Source organism: Aulonocara stuartgranti (assembly GCF_965226115.1).
Source record: "Aulonocara stuartgranti genome assembly, chromosome: 17".
In the NCBI taxonomy this organism is placed as follows: Eukaryota; Metazoa; Chordata; class Actinopteri; order Cichliformes; family Cichlidae; genus Aulonocara; species Aulonocara stuartgranti.
This window is the reverse complement of record NC_138953.1, coordinates 30,504,474-30,518,481: the sequence shown is the minus strand read 5'-3', so window position 1 is coordinate 30,518,481 and position 14,008 is coordinate 30,504,474. Positions and strand designations below refer to the sequence as shown.

Below are 14,008 nucleotides of genomic sequence, written 5' to 3'. Positions count from 1 at the left end.
TGCATTCATTGCATTTGTCTTTTGTATGACTGTTTGCACATATACTTACAGCTATGATGTTAACAAAGTCATTTTCTCCCAGGGTGTCCAGGATTGTATTAATGGTGTGCTTGGCTATTGTCAGTCTGAGTCCCTTCATGCTGCCACTGACATCCACGACGATTACTACATCTTTAGGAGATGTGGCTGCTTGTATATACCTAAAAGGACATAGAGAGAAAGAAGAAGTAGGTATAAGATGCACTACAACCTACATTTCACACCAAGTATGACCAGATTGGGTGTTATGTACTGCTAGTCCAGCAGCTAGGAAGAGCAGACAGTGTTTATCCTTTTATATGTTCCTCTGTCCGTCTGTTCGGTCCCTTCATCTCTTTATTACCATCCCCTGATTTTTCCAAGCTAATTAACATAAATGAGATTTCCCCTCGAGCAGCAGGTGTGATCGGCAACTTTCCAGATTTACTCTGTCTGTTTCCTTGATCTCTGCTTCCCAGGACAACTGTATTTATGTCTGGAAACCAGACAGAGTTCCCACAATCTAAACAGTCCTTTGTCTTTGTGATAGATCTCTTTACAGCAAATAAAATGTCACATGTTTCAGCAGCAAGGAAATAAGCATAAACACTAAATTAATGATGGCTGAATTCTAGTTAACTACTTCAGTGCAACAGTGCATATTGCACTGTCGTGTACACTCACCGCACTTCATTAGTCACACATCACTAGCACAAAGTTAGACCCCCTTTTTCAGAACTTCCTTAATTTTGTGGTATAGATTCAACAAGATCCAGGAAATATTCCTCAGAGATTTTGCTCCATATTGACATGATGGCATCACATAGTTGTTACAGATTTGTTGTCTGCACATTCATGGTGCAAATCCCCTTTAACTAATAAATACTTTTTAGTTTCCTGTTCTTAGCTGACAAGCGTGGCACCCGATGTGCTCATCTGTTTCAAGGTTCAATGGGTTGTGTCTTCAGAGATGCTCTTCTGCATACCTTGATTACAACAAGTGGTTATTTGAGTTACTCTTGCCTTCCTCTCAGCTCAAAGCAGTCTGGCCATTCTCTTCTAACCTCTGCCATTCACTTGATAATTCTTGCTCCATTTCCCAAACACTCAACACCTCCTCTAGTATCAACAACCATATCAAATTCAGAGACACTTGAATCATCCTTCTTTCCCATTCTGATGATAAGAATTCTTGAGACAGTCAAATACAGTATGGGTGAACCATACTAGACTGCCTAATGGTGCATAGTAACTGTTGACTGGGAGTGATCAGATCTGTAAGTTGGGTTTGGAGCTTCATTTTGAGAGGGCTAAAGATAATCAAAAGGCATCAATGGGGAAGGACAGGGCAGTATCGCCATACCAGTTTCTGTTTCTGCAATCAAATGTGACAACACCATTTTCATCTGGAGTCCACTGGATGCCTGAAAGAAAACAGAGAGAGTGCAGATGATGGTCAGAGGACAAACTCCTGCTTGGATGATTTTTTGGTTGAACGGATGAACAACTGATGTCAAAATGAATGCTGTGGTAGCATTGTGTGATGACAAACTGTCAAACAAGGCTGTGATGGGTGACGCAGAGGGTGAGTAAAACAAGCTGTCACATATCTTCTGTTAATTACCCTTGCTCTCTCTCACAAACACACACGCACGCACGCACTCAGATAGACATGTACACAGAGAATTTATTAGCAGCCAGACTCTCACCGAGACTGACTCATCATGTTTGACTGTTTCTTGCGCTGTCAGTTGCTGTGTAAGTACAGTACACTATTTGGCTTATGTAGCTGAATGTTTATCTACAGTGCTGTTCATGTTGTTTTAACACTGCATCATCACAGGAGAAAAGTGCAGCCAAGGGTACCATCAATTAACACACTGTGCTACAATTCTGGGACGCACATTTGCTGGCCCAAGTGTAGGTGACTCAGACGTACCTGGATATAGCCTGAAAAAGCCCGTAGAACTGCCAAAGTACTGCCAGGTGAGAGTTGGATCCTCCTGGAAGTTATCAGCGAAAACATCATTCAGAGCCTCAGACATGTAGACTCCATTGAGAATATCAGGATCTACAAAACAGAGAGAGGTAATATATTCTACTGCCAATCTGGTGTATTATGCAGCATTTGCAATTATATTTAAGGCTTTATGGTTGTGTTACCTCTGTTGTAGACATTTGTGGGAACTTGTATGTTACTTTGCTGTATGTTGACTGGCAGTTTATTAAAATGTTCGTTTTCCTCCAATGTGAATTCTCCACCCAGTGGGACTGGATTCCCATCCTCATCCACAGTGTTGATCAACATGGAGTTATAATAGTCAAACTACAGAAAAAAGTGACAGTTGGTGGCTGTACATATATACTAACATGAGTAACCAATAAGAACAAACAGTTGGTTATAATTCAGTTATAAGTCTGTGGATTTTTTTTTTCAAAAGGGCTGAAAATCAGCTCACAAACTGGATCATTAAAAGACAAATTGAAGCTCGCTCCACTCTTGAGGCTTCACAGTAGCTATCCATCTTTAATATACAGTTTGTGGTTAGTTAACAAAGAGTCCTATATTAAAATGCCTGTCAGGTCATTTCCCTTTTTGCAGCTACTGTACTGGTGATTAAAACACTGCCAAATTATATTTGGGTTTATGGTCATGCATTATCAGGTGTGCAGAGGTTTTGAGTGACAAGTGTGGGGCCGCTTTGTGTTTGCTGTTTGGTGGTGAGGGGTTGGGCATTTGATTTCTCTGGTAAAATGCGCTTCTGAGCTTGTTTTTTGCTAGCCTAATTTAGCATCCTATTTGTTCTCACAGTGAAATATAAGGTAGAGAAAAAAACGTTTAAATCTTAACTGCTTGGTGTGCGGTTACTGGAGGTTGCTGGCTATCACTGTGAAATCTGTGAAACCTTCTTGTGATTGCTTTGGTCACTAGCAGATTGTTGCAGTTACCAATGGTTCGCATGAAAGCCCCCAACTTGTCTTCTGACACTCAGCAGCTAAACACAGAGCAGTAGTGAAACTTGGCAAAAAACTGCAACGCAAATGGAAATGAAGAATGTTTGCCTTCAAAGTAAAAGCTTTGCCTTCAGTTGTTACAAGAGGCAAAACTTTTTAAGGTAATCTGTCTCTGTTTGCGGCTTGGGTCAAAACTTTCACAGCTTCACAACTGCTCAGTGACTAATTGTTGAGTCACTTTCTTCCTTGCAAACTTTGGGCAACTGTAGCAATCTACTGCCCTTAGTGTAGTTCCCTATACCTCTTTGAAAACAATTTCACTTAGCCAACCATTGGACAATGAATTGGAGAATATATATTTTTCCTAGAGTGTTGCCAGGGACTCACCAGCCAGTCTCGATGACAGGGTAACTAAGGCCTAACCAAGCTAGCTACTCAGCCAGCATTAGCATTAGCTCGCAAGTTGCTCACACTGCCCTTTTATCCAAATCACATATTCAATTCATAAAAAAAAAAACCTAACAAACAACAAAAATGGCAAAATTTGAGTTACAAAGCAATAGGTCTCATGGTGTGGACATATATTTTTACATACAGTGTCTGAGCTTTCTACTAGCAATGGGACTCTTATCCTGTATAAGCTGACAAATGAAAAACTTATAAGCAGATATGTCCCCCTTACCTCGAGTGTTTCATTGTACTCATGGTCCAGATCTGCATCCTCTGCTGCTTCTGCTAATCTCTGTGATAAAAGCATTACAGATTTTCTTTTTCTTTTTTAATTAGCAAAGTGCAACATTACACAAACCTACACTAGTTTACCATGTATCAGTGTTTGATTTGATGATTGCCCATTTGATTGGCATTAAAGGTTTTTTTTACTCTGCATGCATAATTATTACCTTAACAGCTTTCATCTTCCTCCCAAGCATCTCTTCCATTTCTTCCGCAAACCTTTTCACCAGTTCGTCTCCATTCACCTCCTCTATCTTCACTGTACCTTCAATATCCTTGTATTTCTTTAAAACACACACACAATTCAATTTAAAAAGAAAGATTTGTTTAAAAAAAATGTAAAACACTGTGCCAGCCTTTGCAAGACTGTTTTAAGACAACAAAACACAATTATAAACGATTTCTACATTTTCAACAACACACGAAACCAAACAGTCCCCTCTGAAAACAGAGATCAACTGTACAGGCAACAATCCTGATACACAAACCTTCACACCAGGCATTTACAGGTGTCCTGACTTCATCCTCTCCCTCCACCCCTCACTATTTTGTACAAAGTGATGGTAATGTTTTCAAAGATTTATAATTCAGATGTATAATAGGCAGACATAAAAAAGAGTCTTAATCCTGACATGTTATTATAGCAGTGGCATTCAAAATGATCACCAAAACATTTTTAAACATATTTATGTTTTCTTTTTTTTCTAGTCCAACAACCAGTCGGCCAAATAATACTCATAGTATTTATTCACAGTAGAATCACAGCAGCTGGATAAATGCAATTTAAGGGATCCCATACAGTTACTGCATGAGGACTAAAAGGTTAATTTCCTGCACTAAAAATAATGTAATGACATTTACCCGTCTTGTTTGTTTTGTATTTTTCTGTTGCCTTTATAAAGATGATTACCATTAATTACAATATATTACAATTATTATCAAATTTGCTCAGGAAATAGATTCGATAAGCCATGTGTCCCATGCAACAGTGCAACATCCATCTAATAACTAAGATAAGTTAGATACTCATATGGTTAATAACAGATGTAAAATGAGAAAAACTCACAATATACGGATCTTTTGCAGGTTTGTTTGGGGGAAAAAGCCCTCTTTGTAGCTCCAACATGTTTATAACTGTCAAACAGAACCCCAAACACTCAATATCCTACCCAGTTTACTCAGGCAAGAAGACAGAATCACTAAGTGTTCCACTTATAACAAGAAGCCTATCGATTAGGCAGAGGTGGATGATTTATGGCTCCTTGGTGCAAGGATAAGACTTAAGCGCTGGCTGTTATTACACACCACTGGCTGACTAAAAAGACATTTTGCAGATAGGAAAGATACAGCAAATGAATAGGGCTGTTATGGATACAGTTACTACAGCAAGTGTTGCTCGTGCGATAACTGAAGCACTTACAAGCACCACAATGCTTTCTGTTTTTGATCAGGTTGATATCTTACAAGCTGTGAGGTTGGACAGTGTAGAAAACTGTTTATAACAGCTAAATCAGTAAGGATTGGTTATTTGTACAGCTTGTTTGGTTAACGTTGTTAACACACACTTTGTGAGCCTGCATAGCAGATGGTGAATGGACCTGCTAGCGATACTACAGGGTGGCATGCAGTGCAAGCTCACACGTGCTAATTACTAAAAGGCATGCCTGAATATTTGAATTAAATGTGTCATCAGATTGCTCTCTAGGCCATGCGCAGATGTTGTACAGCAAATGTATGTCAGTCTGCCGTGTTCTTATTGGCTGATGTAATGCACAGAAGGGGGAGAAATGACGAATTCACACTCTGCCCCTTTCAGTTTTGCAGCATAATGTTGTATTTTTTGTAAGATTTCTTTGTCCATTCCCAGCTTCCAGTTCCAACTTTAGTTTTAAATATTTGTGTAGCTGGTAATACAATAAGAGGTGCAGGTAGAGGGAGAGCTCAGCCCCAAATAACCTTCCCTGTATGTTCCTCTCTGTATACTTTTGCGTGACTAATCATCAATAAAGGCATGTTAACCATACCATACCATAACCATCATTAAATATAGCCTAAAAATAATCATTTGCCTGTCTGAAATGGGAAATTAGTGAAGCATACTATGTCTTGTAACATGTACTTGGGCATGATGTCTTGGGCTAGTATGTACTGTATGAGTAATAATTTGTTGATATCTGACAACCTCTATTTATAAATGTATTTTATATTAAATGGACAGTTCACCCCCAATAAAATCAAGTCCTGCTTGTTTTGATGTGAATAGCCCCATTTTGGTGAGCCTGTTGTAGAGATTTCTGTCCTATTTTGAATATAATGGAATCAAATGGCACTTCATTTGGCATGCTCAAAAGGGCAAGAAAATACATAACACTCAGCAGGAATGTTCCATCCATCCATCTTCTTCCGCTTATCCGGGCCAGATGGTGGGGGCAGTAGCCCAAGCAGAGAAGCCCAGACCTCCTCTCCCCAGCCACCTAATCCACCTTGTCTGGGGAAACACCAAGGCGTTCCCAGGCCAGCCGAGAGATATAATCTCTCCAGCATGTCCTGGGTCTGCCCCAGGGCATCCTCCCGGTGGGACATGCCCAGAGAACCTCACCCAGGAGGCATCCTTGTCAGATGCCCGAACCACCTCAACTGACTCCTTTCGATGTGAAGGACCAGTGGCTCTACTCTGAGCCCCTCCCGGATGGCCGAACTTCTGACTCTAAGGGTGAGGTCAGCCACCCTTCGGAGGAAGCCCATTTCTGCCACTTGTATCCGCAATCTCGTTCTTTCGGTCACTCCCCACAGCTCGTGACCATAGGTGAGGGTAGGGACATAGATCGACAGGTAAATTGAGAGCTTCGCTTTTATACTCAGCTCTCTCTTTAGCCGCAGCACCAATCCGTCTGTCGATCTCCCGCTCCCTTCTCCCATCACTCGTGAACAAGACCCTGAGATACTTAAACTCATCCACTTGGAGCAAGAACTCGTCCCTGACCCAGAGTGGGCACTTTTTCCGGCTGAGGACCATGGCCTTATATTTGGAGGTGCTGATTCTCATTCTGACCGATTCACACTTGGCCGCGAAACCGTTCCAAAGTCAGTTGGAGGCCATCACCCAATGAATCCAACAGAACCACACCATCCTTGAAAAGCAGAGATGAGAATCTGAGACCACCCAAGTGGAATGTTCCCTTCCAGAAATTCCGAACCAGTCAGCCGACTAATGTAATTCTCTCCTTTTTGCTCTGTTTTTGGTCTCCACCAACTCCGAATGGGAATTTCTGTCTATTTCAATAACTTGCTTGTTTTCAGCTTGCCATGTGGTCCTGGTAATTTGGCTTACTGTGCAGTTTTAGACCTGGTTACTGAAAAAAAGATAATCCAAAAACCTTGCTAGGAGCCATTTCATATAGAAGCTGCTTTTCCCCCCTATTGAACTCCTTACATGAGCTGTGTTACCATACTGACGAATGCAATGTAAATATTAATGGCTCACCCACCTGGCTGATAGTTAATAAAAATGTAACTTCATAGATGAACTGCCTCTTACCTTCTGCAGAAGTTTAGCTCCAGAGTACCTGGCGGACAAAGCAGTTATCTCTTTGCCAAATGACACGGCCCACTGCTGCACCCTGAACAGACAAAATACATTATCAATGGAAGGTAGATACCCTTATATAGGTAAAGACAGAGCTACTAGCTCAAATTAATAAACCCATTATAAAACACTGGAAATGACCAGAAATGTACACAGCAAAACATTTAAGCACTTACTGCACACTCACTACTGACAGAGTGAAGCAGATTATTTGAAAGTGATACTTAAAATAGACATTGTACCGGGTCAAGAGGTTATTCTATGCTCACTAACATGCAGCAATTCTACAAATCCTCAGTGTGAATGCCAATGAGGTAAGGTAATAGAGTTTAGAGAGCAGACAGGATGTGACAGATGGCTTAACCTATGGGGAGTCAGTCAGCTCGCTGCTAGTTTGCAGGCAGTCTTGCCAGCATCGGTACTGAAAACTGGCTTATCATTTGTTGACTTGTTGATATTGTCATTGCAAAATTTGAGCGTGTTCATTTTAAAATGTGAGGGCCAACAGTGTGTAAGCCGTCTGTACTGTCAATATTCTTCTTCAAGAGATTTCGTTTAGTATTACCATTCTGGTTAATCATAATCTTGCCGATCCCTGTTCCTGTTTCAAGGCAGCATCAAGAACTTTGGGTTTCAGTGTCATAAAACAATATTGTGATATTATTGAAGCAGGAGATCATCTCCTCTGACACTGGGTTAGGAAATTTGTGCATTTTTAATGATTTATTTTAAAATTAAACTTATTAAAATGGCTATACTGTAATTTTCGAACCAGTATCTGTACCAGTCAGATCAAGAACAGGTTGCAGAAACAACTTCAATGAACAGTAAAAGTATTTTACTTACTTAATTTTTCAATAGATAAACTTGATTTTATCCCCAAAGAAGAAAAAGATCTATGTGTACACTTATACTGTTTATTCCAGAGCAAAGACGTGTTTTTAGTAACAGCTCACAGAAAGGTGCAATGTTTCCTACTGGCATTAGGGTTGCATAGCCTTAGAGGATAAAGATCTGACCTTCTTGGCCTGAAATGTTCCGGTCGTGACACTGTTAACTTTCACAGCCATAAGGGACCTGCTGCCATTTCTTCCCTAGGCAGAGTGCGGCATTTGGGGCTTAGTGACCTATGTTGGACAGTTGAACTCTGGTGTCCCCAGAGCTTCATCTGCCGTCACCAGCCTGACTGCTGACAACACATACAGTAAACTCTTTAAGCTGTATAACTACAAATCTTATACACTGCACTGAATACAACTCTAATCTGCACAGGCAGACATTGCCTTATGGTTTTGGTCGATAGATGTAAGTATGTAAAGCCTGTTATGCAAACATTAACAACATCCATGCTAACAAAGTGCTGTGCTTCTCAGTCTCTCTCAACCCATTCAATTTTTATCACTTTTACATATACAGTCACACACACATGCACACAAATTCTTCTGCTAACACACAGCTCACACACAAACAAGGCTACTGCAGACTGACAGGACTGTATCGATCTGTTCTTGTCTTTCGTCAGCAAGGCGGTTGAAAACCGTTAAGGCGAAAGAGCTTCGTCTTGCCTTTGGAGAATAAACAAACACAGCATTTTGTCCCAAAAAGAAATATCCACCTGAGATAAACTGACCAGTAATCGTACACAGTCTTACAAAGTCAACACTCTGTGAAAGCAAAACACATTACGCAATATAAACCGGTCCCTCTCATGGGAAGGCAATCATTGTACATGTTTGAAAAGCAGTTTTACAGTAGAAGTAACAAGCCTTGTGATATGTACATATGATTAAATGCAAACATAGCAGGACTCCATCAATCTGTATAAGCAGAGCATTGGTGTTTGCCAGCATGGCTCTAGGTGACTGCTGTGCGTTGACAGCGCTAACCACTTGATCACCATGCTGCCTTTTCCTACACAAAATCTTTTCTAACAAAATAAATTGTAATTTTTATTTTTTTAAAATAAATGTCTCTTTATCTCTAGTCAGACTTATATGTCAGATTATTTGAATGTGGCTGTAGAGAGGAGAACAGTTTGGCAGTTCGCTGTACCCCACAGGTGTCCAGATGGTCCATATGTATGTAGAATAATCAGCCAACCTAGAAGGAACACTATTGACTCATCCATCTGACATATGGCTTTAAGAAGGATCATACTGCACGTAGAGCTGCCAGGGTGTGCACACAGAAATTACCTGATTTAAAAAAAGGCTGTGTGTCTATATTTGCCACTGAATGGCAGCACACTGGGTGCCACTGTGATTCAGGATACAGCCATGATATGGATATGTAAACAAAAACAAATGCAAAAATGAAATTATTTCAGAATAAATGCAGCTTTATGCAAACACCAGACACCAGTCAACTGTCTATTTTTCTAGCGCAGTTTTACTTACGTTTCTGGTGAGATCTTCATTTGACCATCAGTCATGAGGCACAGTGAACTGGAGAGGATAATCCACATCAGCATCATCAGCCTCCCGCTGTATGGCCCACTTCTGTCTAATTTAATGGCATTCCTAGCTTTTCCCAGACTCCAGCAGTTCATCCCTGCAGCTGCCGTACGCTGGAGAGAAATTGAGGAAATCAGAACAGTGAAAAAGCATGAATTTAGAAATTTAGAAACCTACAGAGAGAGAAACCTGAAGTCTTGGCACAGATCTACACATACAGGGTGGTACACAATGCACCTTCTCTAACCGACATCTACCTCATTAACTGTGAAAAAAGGGTGACCATTAGCATTAACTTCCTCCCTTCTTTGGAATATTTAAAAGTAACAGAATTAGGCCAGCTAGGTTCTGCAGCACCACTTACAGGCTGTGTCTTAGCTAGTTTATGGCAGTAATAACATCTTTATATGAACATTTATCATTTATACCTAGATCACTCTCTGTCAAGTTAGGTTGTTGACTCTTTTGTGCATGCGAATTGAACTATATTCCAGTCATGTATGTTGGAGTTGCACGAAAGCACAGAGTATTATTGCTTCTGTAAAGTCTTGTAGCTATAATACAAAAAATTCCAACTACCACATGCACATCACTGAACTGTTATCACCTTGCAAACACAGTAAAACTAATGTACGTCTTGATCAGGAATGGTTCAATTAATTTTCTCAAGGGGCCACATGAGAAACTGGGACTGTTTTAGGAGACCGGACCAATTCTGTACTCAGAAGGTGTGTTTGATTTGGCAAACTGGTTATTGGATGCCCTTCCAAGGGGATTTGTGTCTTCCTTTGGGGGTTCACCTGAAAGGGCTCAGTATTCATTTTTCGTTATAACAATGCTAAAAAACGTTTTGGGGTTGTATTGAGTTTGATATGTGATGAATGATGAGTTTTCCAGATGCATTTAATGGCACTTCAAGTGCTATAAGGTGAGTGGCACCAAGTTCTATTATACTCAGTCTCTATCTACAAAACAATTGCATGTATATGATTTTTGGGATGAACTACCCCATATAGTCAAAAGCTGCATTTAAACTTTATTAAACTGAAGTAAAGTGCAGTAAGTTATGGCAGAATTTTGGTCACAGACACATATGTATCACTCTTTTCATTATAAAATATTGGTCATCACTTTGTAGCACAACACCAACTCATCTTAAAGAGCAAAACAAAGAACTTGCTTTCAAGATCTTTTTGACTACTTGCCTGATAGATTATTTGTTCAGAAAAAATCTCAAGGTCCAGTGTACAGCCTTCTGAAAGACAGTCATGTATAGTCCAAATCTTAAGCCCATCAAGACGGGAAAAAAGAGGCTGGCTTTGTCACCAAGCAGGCTAAAATATGTAAAGATCCATAGTAACATTTAGAGAATCTGTGAAAGTCCAAACCGAAAGGATAGCAAAAAATAGAAAAGCATGGGCATGTGACTATAGGTTAAATATGCCATCTTAAAAACATTTACAGTTAACACTGACTTTGGGCTCATGTGGAAAGAACGTGAAACCTTCTTTCCAAGTGAAAACAAAGATGCCATCTGATGCCCAATTTAAAAGCTGGAATATTAATACACAAAATTAAGAAAATAGTTCAGTAAACCCATATTTTCAGAGCTCACAAAAGAACCAAAAAGTATGTAGGTCAAGGAAGAAAGTTGAAACATAGCAAGTGTGAATGATGATGATTCGATGTCAGCTGAGCTGGATGTCCCGGCATACAAAAGAAACTAGAAAGCTTTTGTCTCCAGTGTCAAAGGTCACTTCTGTGCACATGGGATCACAATAGAGCATCTCCATTTTTCTACACCTCCCTCTCCAAGGCTCTTAATCTGATTTCTGTCCCCCCCATTATTGACGTCTGTTTTTCTTGCTTGCTCTCCGGATCAGCACAATCCGACAAAAATAGGAGTAAACTTCAGTCTTCACACGACTTCCATTATCGGGCAGTGTGATTTTGTTTCTTCCAGGTAAGGCACATGCACAGGTTCCAAAAACAAATCCAACCCTGCTGCAACTTCCAATTATTCTGCCGACCCTTGTGCTGACCTCACGTCTTCACAGGTCCAAAATGCAAAACAAAAAGCACGGGGAGACGACTACGCTGCTGGATGGAGGGTAAGACAGATGGACTAATGGATGCACGGATGGATAGTGGGACTTCCTCTCTCTCCAGAATCTCTCTTCCTCCTCTCCAGCACCAGTTTATACCATAATCCATGCAGGATTAAACCCCTCCTCCCTCATTGCCTCCTTTTCCCACTCCATGCCTCTTGCTCTCTCTCTCCATACAAGCACGCCAACACAATCTTTCTCTCTCTCTGGCCCTCATCTTCTCTGTATCGCTCTTTGACCCACTGTTTTTCTACTCTTTCTTTTCTTTCTAGTTGCTTTTCTCTGTTTTTTTCTCTTAATCTTTCTTGTCAGGCTCTCACCTGCTGTTTTGTCTTTTCAATGCTTTCTCTTAATCTCCCTCATTATTATTATTATTATTATTACTATTATTTTTAACCAAAAAGGACAGTGGATTGAGGCTGTAATAAGAATTCAACAAAGTAAGGGGGGACACAAGAAGGGGATGTTGAGAGGAAGAGGAGGGGAAAGAACACGTTTAACTGACACAATCATAATACAAACACATTGAGACACCTAGTGGACTTTCATTGTCTCACATATACACGTGCACACATGCATTCACAATATTGCAGAATGAATCCATCAGCTCTGTCCATGTCCATATAGCACATTTTTCAAGTATGCTCTCATAGTTCTTTTTTGACTGTTAGAGACACTTTCATTCACACATTCATCCTATAATCCATTTAAAAATTGGTAGTATTATTTTAAATCACTTACTTTTACACCACTGCAAAAAACTGGAAAATAATACTGTACCTCATATGAATGTTGTTGTTTTTTTGTTTTTTTGATTTTCAGGGTGCTTTTTTAAACACCTACTACAGTAGGTGTTTAAAAATCTTACTTGTGTGAGCTTTTCTAGGTTTAATAAGTAAGCACTGGGCCCCACTGACGAGATTTCAGACCCCAGAAAACAGCCCAGTAAGAAGTCTGGAGAGGGTTTCCTGGTGCAAACTACAGGGTGGGCCATTTATATGGATACACCGTAATAAAATGGGAATGGTTGGTGATATTAAAGTCCTGTTTGTGGCACATTAGTATATGTGAGGGGGCAAACTCCTCAAGATGGGTGGTGACCATGGTGGCCATTTAGAAGTCGGCCATCTTGGATACAACTTTAGTTTTTTCAATAGAAAGAGGGCCATGTGACACATCAAACTTATTGGCAATGTCACAAGAAAAACAATAGTGTGCTTGGTTTCAACGTAACTTTATTCTTTCACGAGTTATTTACAAGTTTCTGACCACTTATAAAATGTTCAATGTGCTGCCCATTGTGTTGGATTGTCAATGCAACCCTCTTCTCCCACTCTTCACACACTGATAGCAACACCGCAGGAGAAATGCCAGCACAGGTATCCAGTATCCGTAGTTTCAGGTGCTGCACATCTCATATCTTCACACCATAGACAATTGCCTTCAGATGACCCCAAAGATAAAAGTCTAAGGGGGTCAGATCGGGAGACCTTGGGGGCCATTCAACTGGCCCACGACGACCAATCCACTTTCCAACTGTTCATCTAGGAATGCTCGGACCTGGCACGCATAATGTGGTGGTGCACCATCTTGCTGGAATAACTCAGGGAACGTACCAGCTTCAGTGCATAAAGAGGGAAACACATCATCAGGAAGCAATTTCAAATATCCAGTGGCCTTGAGGTTTCCATTGATGAAGAATGGACCCACTATCGTTGTACCCCATATACCACACCAAACCATCACTTTTGTTGTTCCAACAGTCTTGGAGGGATCCATCCAATGTGGGTTAGTGTCAGACCAATAGCGGTGATTTTGTTTGTTAACTTCACCATTCACATAAAAGTTTGCCTCGTCACTGAACAAAATCTTCTGAACTGAGGGTCCTGTTCCAATTTTTGTTTTGCCCATTCTGCAAATTCTGTGGGCCGATCTGGGTCATCCTCGTTGAGATGCTGCAGTAGCTGGAGTTTGTAAGGGTGCCATTTGTGAGTAGCTAATGTCCGCCGAAGGGATGTTCGACTAATGCCACTCTCCAGTGACATGTGGCGAGTGCTACGCTGTGGGCTCTTGCTGAATGAAGCTAGGACAAAAGTTGTATCCAAGATGGCCGACTTCTAAATGGCCACCATGGTCACCACCCGTCTTGAGGA

At 40.6% G+C, this 14,008-nt stretch overlaps 1 protein-coding gene across 1 annotated transcript in view; it reads right to left on the bottom strand.

Annotated features, from left to right (window-relative positions):
• The window catches only part of cacna2d4a (calcium channel, voltage-dependent, alpha 2/delta subunit 4a), a 100,048-nt gene extending 88,131 nt beyond the window's left edge, over window positions 1–11,917 (bottom strand). Inside the window, exons 1-9 of the mRNA XM_082511932.1 lie at window positions 10,953–11,917; window positions 9,691–9,860; window positions 7,247–7,328; window positions 3,876–3,992; window positions 3,656–3,715; window positions 2,182–2,344; window positions 1,958–2,089; window positions 1,382–1,442; window positions 50–200 (exon numbers count right to left, since the gene is read on the bottom strand). Coding sequence (XP_082368058.1) covers window positions 50–200; window positions 1,382–1,442; window positions 1,958–2,089; window positions 2,182–2,344; window positions 3,656–3,715; window positions 3,876–3,992; window positions 7,247–7,328; window positions 9,691–9,842 — 918 coding nt within the window. The 5' untranslated portion in view covers window positions 9,843–9,860; window positions 10,953–11,917. The remainder of the gene's footprint in view (window positions 1–49; window positions 201–1,381; window positions 1,443–1,957; window positions 2,090–2,181; window positions 2,345–3,655; window positions 3,716–3,875; window positions 3,993–7,246; window positions 7,329–9,690; window positions 9,861–10,952) is intronic.
• Between the last annotated feature and the right edge of the window lie 2,091 nt (window positions 11,918–14,008).